Consider the following 13,008-nt stretch of genomic DNA (forward strand, 5'->3'; position numbering starts at 1 on the left):
TGTTCCCCTCTCTGACCTGCCACCCCAGCTGTTCTGGACCTCTATAATGACAACGCCGCCGAGGTATGTCAAATGCTATGATGTTTATGTAAAGGCCAGACTATTAATTTAAAACCCGAAGCTAAACCATCCATACGTAGGAAGGGAGAGAGCGAAACTGACGTTCTTTTTCGGCCCACTTCAGGTGCCAGCAAGACTTCCAGAACAGAGAAAAACAATTATATAAAACCTGCAAAAGAAGTATAGATAAACTTCTGCGAAAGAGAATTAAATAGACCTCCTGTCACCATTCGGAATGAGTAAAATTAATGTAAGCGAACCGAATCGCGCCAGCTTTCAACTCGAGTGTCAGTGTCACCAATACACAGTACACAGAAAGTGGACACGTGAGGCGGAGGCGAGTGGCCGTAGCAGCAGCAGGCAGGTTCTTCGAGCATGGACGGGATAGGCCATGGTGAGTCCTCTTATCCTGTGCATAGCCTTCCAGCCTTCCTTGTGTTCACTCAGACGCTGAAAATTTAAAAGACTATATTGGTAAAGCGGGACCATGAAGGATAGCTGAGGGAAAGACTGTCGGAATAATGAAGAAGAGCCCCGCTTTGGTCAGAAAGGTTGTGACAGGTCATATATGTATACAGTGACGCTTATCAAAGTCTGCAAGAAATTAAGAAATTAGTCTAAAAATAAGACGCCAGAGTTACACTGAGCCTTTACCGTTGTGGTGGCCGAGAGAAGTGTGTTGAGGGAGGTTGATAATACCTGAATTATTTTGTGTATATTCATGATTCTTGATTGTGTGGGGATACTATGTGGTGACCATGAGTGGGTCTGAAAGTGGAACATGTAAATAAGTTAAAAGAAGTACTAGAAGTGAGGATTTAGGGCGAAAAATGGACGATTCAACAGGAGGAAAGGTGGATCAGCTGATCGGCGGAGTGTGTCAACAATGTCAAGACACTTACCCAGTGTAAGGTGCAGGCTGGTGATTTGTGTGATCGGTGCGACATGTGGCATCATATCAAGTGTGAGGATATTGATGAGGCACTTCATACGTTCTTGGTAAGTAACCACAAGGCTGCTATTCCTTGGTACTGCTCCAAGTTTGTGTGGCGGTAAGCAAGATTGTCAGGCAAATTACTGGTGCATCCAAGAGGCAAGGCAGTATAGCATGGATTCTCTTGAAGATAGTCAATTTGTAGTGGTAACCGTTACTCCTGTGGTAGTGGTGGTGAGTGGCGACAAATGTTTAGAGGCTGTATGGTGACACAGACGCTGACATTTCACTCAGGGCCACCCAGGGTCAACTGTCAAGGGGCAAAACCAAACAGGCTTGCTGAGGCAGATTATATGTATTTGATTGTAAACAAGCAACAAGTCTGTGCATACAACACCTTCACACACAACACTTACTCTAGATAATCAGGGCAGCACTGCACCCCCCCCCCCCACTGTCCTGTGTCCCTTCTGATCTGGGTCCAGGTGACCTCTATTAGGCAGTCACACTGGCAATGACCTAGCTTTAGACAACTGGTACAGTTTATGGGTTACCCATGGTTCCCTATGTAAAGAACACAACATATGTTACCCCTTTTATCTCACTCCAACACTATATTATGGCCCAAGGTTTTTACACTGCCTAGCTTGGTTTACACAGATCCTGCTAACACTATACCTATTAAGACAGCTGAACACGAGGACATGACAAAAAAATATTTAAGAAGAGGCCAAGATTGGACATCAAGAAATGCACATTCTGCAAAAGTAGTGAGCAATTGGAACGGCCTCCCAGATAATGTTATTAATGCAACAACAGTCTTGGATTTTGAAAGAAAATTGGATAGGGAATGGAAGTTGCACAGACGAAAATGGAACTTTACGGCTATGATTAAAAGTACCTGCCTTTCGACCACAGTGACTATCGTCATTAGAATTTAGTTTTAGTGACTCAGAGCAGAAGTGTAGGTCTAACTGGCCTCTTCCAGAAAATTTCTATGTTTCTTAATATAGGAGGAGGGTAAATCTATAGAACAGCAACCCCTTACATATTCTTTCCTATTTTCCCCCTTCCCCCCAACAAGCTTGGGGGCACGTGGAGAATCAGGGGTTTTGTGGGGGGAGAGCCAAAAGAGGCGAGATATTGCGATCTAAAAAAAATTTAAGGACAAAAACCTAACCTAACCGTGGGGGCTGTGCCCCCACGATCTAAAAAAATCTAAGGACAAAAACCTAACCTAACGTAACCTAACCTAACGTGGGGGCTGTGCCCCCCCGGGCCCCCCCTACAACACTAACCTAACCCTAACATAAACCTAACCTAACTGCGGGGGGGGGGCTGCATCCCCCCGTCCCCTCCCCTGCAACACTAATCTAACCCTAACATAAACCTAACCTAACTTAACCTAACCGGGGGGGCTGCGTCCCCCGAACCCCCCCCCCCTGCAACACTAACCTAACCATAACAAACCTAACCTACCGTATCCTTGCTTTGGGGCAGCTTCCCTTCCCCCACACCGGTTCTCTTATAGCTTCACACAATATGCCCTACCTCTACCAATGCCCCTCCTCACAATATCTTAACGAAAGGATGAAGGTTTTTTTTTTTTTTTTTTTTTTTTTTTTTTTTACGTAGGGAAGAGGGCCAGCCAAGGGCAAAAAAAAGAAAGTTAGAAAAAAGCCCACTTGAGCGCTGGCTCTCCAAAGAGTAGAAAAAGTGCCAAAACCGTCAGCCAGAATTAGGAGAGCAAATGCCTCGACACCTCCCTCTTAATAGAAGACAAGTTGGAAATACAGATGCAGGGAGGGAGTTCCAGAGTTTACCAGTGAAAGGGATGAATGATTGAGCATACTGGTTAACTCTTGCATTAGAGAGTTGGACAGAATAGGGATGAGAGGAAGAAAAAAGCCTTGTGCAGCGTGGCTGCAGGAGGAGGGGAGGCATGCAGTTAGCAAGATCAGTAGAACAGTTACCATGAAAATAGCGATAAAATATAGAAAGGGATGCAACATTTCGACGGTGAGAAAGAGAGTGAAGACAGTTAGGTAGAGGAGGGGAGTTGATGAGACGAAGAGCTTTCGATTCCACCCTATCAAGCAAAGCTGTGTGACTGGAACCCCCTCCAAACATGCGAAGAGTACTCCATACAGGGACGGATAAGGCCCTTATACAGAGTAAGCAGTTGGAGGGGCAAGAAAAACTGGCGGAGACGCCTCAGAACACCTGGCTGGTCCTCTTCTCGATTGTACACTGACTTGCATCGCAGGAGTGATGATTTCTCAGTAATCAAATTCGCAACCTTTACAACTAATGTCCCTGGTGGCCATGGTTCAACTGCACACACAGATCTCTGTGCACCTGTCTGCCCAGCTGTGCCCCGCCTACGAATACATATAGCAAATTCCCATTGGCGCAGCTTGTGGTGTTAAGAGGTGGTGGCACTTCATTGGACAAAAGAACTATAGACACAATAAGAATCCTATTCAGTAGTTACCCACAAACCCAAGATGTGAATAACAGACAGTCACTTCCTGTTACCCACAAACCCCAGATATATACAATAGACAATAGCAATGTTTACTATTTGGGCTTAGACTCCGAGTGACGTCTCTAATTTCAGTGAGGCAATGTGACATAACCATGTGTGACCCCAAACAAGACCACAAGGTACGTGTTTTCCATTAGCTACTTATCATTTTGTGTTATTATTGCTTGGATTAGAGAGGAGGTCCTATTCTAAAGATGTACGAGGAGGAGTAAGTAGGAGAGTGACATCATGTGGCAGGACACTCAGACACAAGCAAGAGTGTGCAAGAAAGTCACTTCATGCGGCATGACTCTCAGACATGACCAAGAGTGTGTAGGAGAGTCACTTCATGCGGTAGGACACTCAGACACAACCAAGAGTTTGTAAGAGAGTCACATCATGCGGCAGGACACTCAGACACAACCAAGAGTGTGTAGAGGAGTCACATTATGTGGTAAAACACTGAGACAAAACCAAGAGTAGAATTGGCTGTGAGGTACAATACCTTATGGTCCACTCTCAACTAAGGCTGGTTTCATATGAATGACTTCTGCTCATCAGGCACAATGAGTATGGCAGCCACATAGCATCTGGAACATCTATGGTGACAGTGCTATGTCTGTCCCAGGCTATTTCTCTCAGTGTTCACTTAAGTATGTCTGTCATATTTGTTATTTGCACCACTCTCTCTCAATAATGGAGGATATCATAAAACTCATAAATTTAGTCAGAAACTTCAGGTATCTCTGTTTTCTTCCATATTTTGCTAAGAAAATTCATAAATTTTGTGAGGAAATTGAAGATATCTTTGTTTACTCAGTTTTTAATAAGAAAACTCAAATTTATCTAGAAATAGTCCTTACTGCAAGTGGGAAATGTATGTGTGAAAGCACCCACAGCAACACATGACCATCTGCACCGCTGCACATGGGAAACACTGTATGTGTGAAGGCACCCATAGCAGCACATGACCACCCACACCATTATGCAGCATTCTTGCTATTGCGTTCCTACTGGCAGTACGGCAGTGTGCAGCTGTTGGAACAGCAAGACTGCCACTCTGGCTTTGTGTGAATACACCCTTGAGAGTCAACCATGTTGCATGTGCCAGACCAATGAAAATCATTAGCATGAAAGCAACCTAAGGATTGTTCTTCCAACCTGTCATGTCAAAGTAGAAATTCAGGTTATGTCTATCTCACTTATGATAAGTTAATTTCTCAGTGTTTCGTAATGGAAAATGTAGTTCGTCATCCAGTCATCAAGATTTTTTTTATTGGTGCCACACTTTTTTCCACATAGGCAATCCTGAACGAGGATGGAATGATCCTCCAAAACTTGCCTTCTGTCCTGCCCGCACTGGCAATGCTTCAGGGCCTGGACGACACCGCCTCCTCAATAAGCGGGTGCCCATCCCAGTCAATCCTCAAACCAGCAGTGCACCTTCACCAATGCCTCCATCCCTCAAGTAAGAGTATTCTTATTCCATAAATGTACTAAAATCTAAAACATGACATGTTTTAGATTTTAACCTAAACCATTGGCAGTCTCTCTCTCTCTCTCTCTCTCTCTCTCTCTCTCTCTCTCTCTCTCTCTCTCTCTCTCTCTCTCTCTCTCTCTCTCTCTCTCTATATATATATATATATATATATATATATATATATATATATATATAGAGAGAGAGAGAGAGAGAGAGAGAGAGAGAGAGAGATTATGTATATTATGTTGTAGCTGTCACTCCAAGGTTGAGGTGCCAACAGTGGGGAGAAGTATATGAGTACAAAGTTAGTCTGGTTCTGCTGTAGTTTAGTTGTCACATGCAATTTGAAGAGGAGGGTGGTATGGAATTGGAGACATTTTCAAAGTAGCTGGTGTAAAATGTGTCTCAAAATAAAACCTCAATACACAAGTTATGCACAAGAAGAATCAAATAAATAACTTTATATCAAGGATAAAGCAGCAAGAAGGATAAGAAATGGGAGTTTTATTCTACATGTCATCTATTGTCAGAGCAAGTGATGGTCCTCCAGTAATGGGCAGCCTTCCCTTGCATCCCCCACCACTCACTCCCTCTGCCAACACTGTGCCTAGTGCTGCCCCTGTTCCACCCAGCACTGCAAGTGTAGATGACTCTCAACCAACAAGGAAACTGCTGGAGCAAGTGCACACGTGCCTCTCTGACTCTCTCAAGGCTGTCTCGGATAAACTGAAGGCAAGTTTTTACTGGTAAATGAAAAATTGAATGTGTAAAAATACTAGTATCAAAAACCATTTACTATATTCTTCATGAAGGAATAGTCAATATAAACTCATTTCTTCATAAGAAACCTTTGCTAGAGTGACGAGTGACTATTCCTTCATGGTCTGTTTGACATATTAAGAAAAAAATTCTATTCCTAAAACTTGAGTAACTTTTCTACACATGTATACAATGAGTAAAATAATTGTAAATTATGTATATACATAATACAAAGAATTTGTATAGCATGGCTACTAGAACATTTTTATAAGATAAAGCATATAAAAGATGACTAAGTATAAAAAGTGTGTGTGTGTGTGTGTGTGTGTGTGTGTGGAGGGGGAGATCCATGTGCATGTGCAGGTGTGTGTATGTGTGTCTAATTCATTTATGCTCGTGTGGCCCAGTTTCCATATCTACACTTATCCAATCTTACTTTAAAAGTATGCACACTCGTTGCAGACACTACTTCTTCATTTAAACTGTTTCACGTCTCAATACATCTCTGCGGGAAACTATATTTTTTAATATCTCTCAGACATCTTCCTTTTCTCAACTTTTTACTATTTGATCTTGTGCTTCTAATGTCATATTCTTCTCTCAGGATCAGTTTCTCAATATCCACTTGGTCCATTCCGTTGATCAATTTATAAACTTGTATCAGGTCTCCTCTCTCCCTTCTTTGTTCCAGGGTTGGTAGATCCATACCCTTTAGTCTCTCCTCATATGTCATTCCTTCAAATTCTGGAACCATTCTTGTAGCTATTTTTTGTAGCCCCTCCAATTTCCTTATGTGTTTCTTTTTATGAGGGGTCCACACTACTCCTGCATATTCCAATCTGTGTGTTTCACTGCTGCAGTCTCTGACGAGACAGCCAGACGTTACCCTACGGAACGAGCTCAGAGCTCATTATTTCCGATCTTCAGATAGGCCTGAGACCAGGCACGCACCACACACCGGGACAACAAGGTCACAACTCCTCGATTTACATCCCGTACCTACTCACTGCTAGGTGAACAGGGGCTACACGTGAAAGGAGACACACCCAAATATCTCCACCCGGCCGGGTGTGTGTATTTACCTAATTGTATTTACCTAATTGTAACATACGGGAAAAGAGCTATGCTCGTGTTGTCCCGTCTCCATATCTATTAATGTCCAGCTTTTTCTTAAAATCATGAATATTCCTTGCGTTGACCACTTCCACGTCTAAACTATTCCATGCTTCCACCCTTCTATGAGGGAAGCTATATTTTTTCACATCTCTCCTATAAGTGGCCATTTTTAGTTTTTTCCCATGCCCTCTCGACATTCTTTCATTCCACATACACAGATCTTCCCTATCCATTTTTCCATGCCAATCATCACTCTGTATATTGCTATCAGGTCTCCCCTTTCTCTTCTGTTTTCCAGGGTCGGAAGTTGCATTCTTTTCAGTCTGTCTTCATAAGTCAAATCTCTTAAGTCAGGCACCATTTTTGTTGCAGCCCTCTGTACTTTCTCTAGTTTCCTTATGTGTTTCTTTAAGTTCGAGCCCACTGTATTGTTGCATATTCAAGCCTCGGTCTTATCATTGCAGTAATTATTTTCTTCATCATTTCTTCATCTAAATATCTGAACGCCACTCTTATGTTCCTCAATAAGTTCAATACTTCTCCAATTATTTTGTTTATATGTCTCTCTGGCGATAGGTCATTGGTAATTGTCACCCCAAGGTCTTTTTCTTCATGACTGGTTTTATGTCTTCATTTCCTATCTTGTACATACTCCTGATTCTTCTTTCACTCTTGCCAAACTCTATTTTCTTGCATTTTGTCGTGTTGAACTCCATTTGCCATGTACAGCTCCATTTCCATATTCTGTCCAAGTCTTCCTGGAGTAGTTCGCAATCTTTGTCACATCTCACTTTTCTTAACAATTTTGCATCGTCTGCAAATAGGCTCACATAACTGGACACCCCATCCACCATGTCATTTATGTAGACCGCGAACATTACTGGTGCCAACACTGATCCCTGTGGAACTCCACTCTCCACCAAGCCCCATTCTGATGGTCTGTCCTTAATTATTGTTCTCATTTCTCTTCCTACCAAAAGTCTTCCATCCATTTTAGTAAACTGCCATGCACTCCTCCTACCATTTCAAGTTTCCAGATCAGTCTCCGGTGTGGTACCTTATCAAAGGCCTTTTTTAAATCCAGATATATTCCATCAGCCCAACCATCTCTTTCCTGTATTACATCTATCACCCTCGAATAGTAACATATCAGGTTTGTCGTGCATGAACGCCCTTTTCTAAAACCAAATTGACACTCACAAAGTATGTCATTTTCTCCAAGAAGTCTGTCCATCTATTCTTCACCACCCTCTCACACATCTTAGCTACCACACTTGTAAGTGACACTGGTCTATAGTTCAATGGGTCTCTCTTGTTACCTGATTTATAGATTGGGACAATGTTAGCTCTTTTCCAGTCTTGGGGCACTACACCTTCCCTTAATGAGGCATCAATTACTTCACAAACTTTTTCTGCCAGTTGCTCCCTGCATTCTCTTAAAATCCATCCTGATACCCCATCAGGTCCCACAGCTTTTCTCACTTCTAAACTCCCCATCATATTCTTGATCTCCTCCACAGTTACTTGAAACTCCTTCATAATCCCTTTCTGTTCCATTACCAGTGGTTTGTCAAAAGCAGTCTCCTTTGTGAATACCTTCCGAAAGCATCCATTCATAGCCTCTGCCATTTCCTGGGATCTTCACTGCATACTCCATTTACTTCTAAACTTTCAATACTTTCTCTATTTTTGATGTTGTTGTTCACATGTCTGTAAAAAGCCTTGGTTGGTCTTTACATTTATCAATTATATCCTTTTCTTGTTTCTTTCTTTCTTCTCTTCTAATCAACACATATTCATTTCTTGCTCTTTTGTAACTTTCCACTGCTTAATCCGTCTTTTCCTTCTCCACCTCTTCCATGCATCCTCTTTTCTTGTTCTAGCCTTTTCACATCTATCGTTAAACCAGTCCTGCTTTCCAACTTCTCTATGTTGTCTTATTGGTACAAATTTTTCTCACCTTCTTTGTATATTTTTATAAATTCCTTCCACTTTTCATTTGCTCCTTAGCACTCTTGAATTTCATCAATTTGTCTCTTGAAAGAATTTCTTTAGGTTTCCAAAATCTGTCTTGGCATAATTCCATCTTCCCACTTTATATTCTTCATTTCTTCTAGATTTCTCTTCATCTATCACCTTGAACTCCAAAACTGCATGATCACTCTTTGCTAAAGGGCACTCCACCCTCATCTCCTCAATGACCATTGGCTCTGTACTAAAGACCAAGTCCAGTCTTGACGATGCTCCCTCTCCTCCAAACCTAGTATCTTCTTTGACCCACTGAGTTAACACATTTTCCATTGCCAGTGTCAATAGTGTATTTCCCCATGTTGTCTCTGATCCTTCCATTGACCAGTCCTCCCAACACACCTCTTTACAATTAAAATCTCCCATCATTATAGTTCGTTCACAGCCACCCAACATTTCTTCCAGACATGTTCCTGTATCACTTATCATTTCTTCATATTCCTGTACTGACCATGCATTTGTCTTAGGTGGTACGTACACCACTATGTAGTGCCTCTTTTTCCTTCATTAGTTTCTGCTCTGATCTTTAGCACTTCTGCCTTTCCCATACCTTCTTTCACTTGATCCACCTTTATATCTTTTTAACCAGCAACATCACTCCTCCTCCCATCTTACCTACTCTATTTCTTTTCCAAACATTATATTTCCTTCTCCAACCATCATCAGGTCTTCTCCCTCTCTCAGTTTTGTTTCAGTAAGACCCACAATATCTGGGTTCTTGTCCCTCAAGTAATCGTTGAGTTCTAAAATCCCCGATATCACTCCATTTATGTTGGAATACATTACATTCCGCTCATACGTAAGTTTTTTTAGTCCTTTCTTACTGTACTTTTCTGGGTTATGAACCACTTCCTCAGTCTCATATGTGTGTGTGTGTGTGTGTGTGTGTGTGTGTGTGTGTGTGTGTGTGTGTGTGTGTGTGTTATGCTCACAAGTAACCTTCAACCTTTATGGCAGGAGAGCACCCAGGAGGAGATCAGGAAGAGGATAGAAGTGATGGTGGACATGTGGCAGAAGGATCAGCTCAGCTTGGAGGTTCAGAATCGCATGATGACACTCACTCAAGGTGCATTTACTCTACCATTTTTATTCTGTTTCTTACAAGATTTCAGCCAAAATTAAATTATTCTGTTTCTTTGCTCACTTTTACATGACTAGAATTTAGGATTTTTACATGTAACTGGCCAAGGGTAACAAAAACTGTGATTAGAAAAATGCCCACTTGGATGCTGGTATCTGAAGAGTGTTAAATGCTTTTATAAAAAGTACAGGATAAACGTCTCTTTAATGAGTTTAAGTGGAAATACAGGAGGCAGAGAGTTCCAGAATTTACCAGAGAAAGGGATGAATGATTGAGAATACTCATTAGCTTGCATTAGAGAGGTGCACAGAATAGGGTGAGAGAAAAAAAAAAAACCTGTACAGCAAGGCCACAGGAAGAAGAGGAGGCATGCAGTTAGCAAGGCCAGAAAAGTAGTTGATTTTTATTTTATTTTATTTTTTTTATTTTTTTTTTTTTTTTATTTATTATTTTTTTTCCATACAGACTTTTCATGGAAATTTGTTGTTTAAAGAAGATGTCCTATCTGAAAGCTCACTCATTAGGGAACTTTTACCTTGAGTAAGGAAGCTCATCCTACACTCAGACCATGGCCAGAATTTGAACCCATGTGCTTGGAGACTCGTCCCCCTAAGGCCTAAGTGCACGTGGTTCCATTGTACCACAACAGGCCCCGAGAAGAGGAAAATCAAAACTAGTAGTGAACATTAAAATTTCTGAAAAAGTTGATGTCCTCAATATGAAAGAGAAATAGAATATCCTCCACTCTGGAAGTTAGTAGTCAAAGAATTTCTCATAGTCAGAGGAATTAGGTGAGGGGTATACAGCACAGATTAATTTATTTTGAGAGTGAGTTTGAAGTCATAGGCAGATGTTGGAAAACTTGGAAAATTCAAGACTGTGGGCATAAGAGCAAGTTCATTTGTTGTGCACATAGACATAACATCCAGCTTTGGAATGAAAAATTAAGATCGACAAAGTATGAGGGAACAGAACAGGGGCAATTGGCAGTTCCCTCATACACCTGTGTTGTAGTGAAGAAAAGAAGATGAGGTTTAGTAGAGGATAGTTGGTGTTGTAGAGGTTGAAAATTAGATCTAAGATTGTAAATCTTGCAGAAATTAATGAAGAAAATTTGAGGGTGATGTCAAGACACTTAAGATTTATACCACTAGAGCAGTCCAACCTGGGGGCATTTATGTTCCCCTCCCCAGAATGAGACTCAGACTGGTGTAGGAGTCGCCATATTAGTTTTGAATTTTGAGTTAAGGATGTGTACGTAACTATGTGTTTGTAGCTTTGTCTGAATAAAGTGAGTTGTGTTTAGAGGATAGGCTGTGACTTCCCCCTTATGGTGTGAGACAAAGGAAAAACATTCAGTGAGGTCACAGCTGGCTTTAATGATCAGTTCACAGCATAATCTGATCCAGTGTATTAGACCTTAGTGGGAGTAATTATTGTTATGGCAGGTGCCTGCTATCTCCTCCTGGATCCTGTGTTAAGAATTGGGATATAACAGTTAGTTAAATTGATATTCCATTTTCACATCACAATAATTCATCTTATCAGAAGTTCTGTTAAGAAAAGACAACTCTACATAGACTAAACCTTCATATAAAAAATTCAGGGAATATTGGATATACTTTTATGTAAGCCTTATAATTGAGTAGGGATGAAAATTTACCTTTTATTTTCCTTCCAGCTCTCTCAGAACATAATTATGACAAGGCTTGGTCAGTACATCAGTCACTTATTGTTGATTACACCACCACATGTTCTCCTTGGATGGTGGGCATCAAGACACTCATAGCTGAGTCACGGAGCCTTTCCGAAGCCACACTGGGGCAAGATGAAGGCAACAAGTTTGAAACAGGTGATGCAGTTCCAGTCAGTAATGAAGGAGAGGAATCTGTTAGCAAAGTATCCTCTATAAAGTGACACTTGAGAAGCAAGATGGAAGGAACACAAGGTAAAGTTGTTGACCAGGAATTTCTGAATGTTCATAGAGAAAGCACACAAAGGTCAAGGAACATGATAAATAATAACTTTAGTGGCATTTTTTGTAATGTATTGGTTTCTTGCTAGCTGTGAGGTAGTGTTGGTGGTGGTGGGGTAGGTTTTTGAGTTGCATGTCTCTCCTTTATTTGACAGTATGTATGGACTTAATAGTATTTGGGTTTTGTATTACAAATTTTGCAAATCTGAATTATTCAAAAAATTTTGTTTTCCAAACTGTTAATTAGGTGTACCTGGAGTTTTCTCTCCAATCTCATCATAATAAAGACAAGTATTACAAAAAAAAACTTTATGTTCTGGAAGACTAAATATTTATAGTTACAGAGTTAATAATATAATCCATCAGTATGGAATGATATGGAAATAAACACTACTTAGATATTCATAACTATCCAAAGTAGCAGAGGAAAGATTTTGTACTTGATAAGTACTTCTAATAGAAAAAACTAATGAGATTATGATTAACTGCCATGCATCATCAAGTGGTATCTACAGTGAAGTTGCTCATGAATATTGGCATGTTTTTTGCCAGAAGTGCAAATGATTAAGATGGTTGATTTACTAAACTGATAATAAGAGCAGTCTCATCTCTCACCATACAGCACACCATGACAACATGGTTCTAGTCACTTTGAAGGACAAAGGAAGTAGAAAGATGACAGCCTAACTTGCTTGAAACACAGATGATTCTGGCGTGCTAGTTCATAATTTTGTCGCATATCTTCTCATATCAAGAAATAAGTCAGTACAATACATATGCACTAAATATGTGTGTGTGTGTGTGTGTGTGTATATATATATATATATATATATATATATATATATATATATATATATATATATATATATATATATATATATATATATATATATATATATATATATATATATATATATATATATATATATATATATATATATATATATATATATATATATATATATATATATATATATATATATATATATATATATATATACTGTATACTTGTGCATTGTGATATTTACAGATAAGTATTTACAACTAT

The 13,008-nt window shown here is 40.2% G+C and overlaps 1 protein-coding gene across 1 annotated transcript; it reads left to right on the forward strand.

Annotated features, from left to right (window-relative positions):
* Positions 1-340: 340 nt before the first annotated feature.
* Positions 341-12,267, forward strand: LOC123515945 (steroid receptor RNA activator 1-like). The gene is made up of 5 exons (XM_045274879.1): positions 341-454; positions 4,824-4,989; positions 5,532-5,733; positions 9,862-9,970; positions 11,667-12,267. Exons 1-5 carry the CDS (start codon positions 436-438, stop codon positions 11,900-11,902), a joined length of 732 nt encoding a protein of 243 aa, XP_045130814.1. The 5' UTR covers positions 341-435; the 3' UTR covers positions 11,903-12,267.
* Positions 12,268-13,008: the final 741 nt, after the last annotated feature.

This window comes from Portunus trituberculatus, chromosome 40 (assembly GCF_017591435.1).
Source record: "Portunus trituberculatus isolate SZX2019 chromosome 40, ASM1759143v1, whole genome shotgun sequence".
In the NCBI taxonomy this organism is placed as follows: domain Eukaryota; kingdom Metazoa; phylum Arthropoda; class Malacostraca; order Decapoda; family Portunidae; genus Portunus; species Portunus trituberculatus.

Excerpts from the sequence above, each read along its gene's own strand:
- LOC123515945 (XM_045274879.1), top strand. Across the intron at positions 4,990-5,531 it reads CCAATGCCTCCATCCCTCAA|AGCAAGTGATGGTCCTCCAG; the intron begins GTAAGAGTATTC and ends ATCTATTGTCAG. Across the intron at positions 9,971-11,666 it reads CATGATGACACTCACTCAAG|CTCTCTCAGAACATAATTAT; the intron begins GTGCATTTACTC and ends TTTTCCTTCCAG.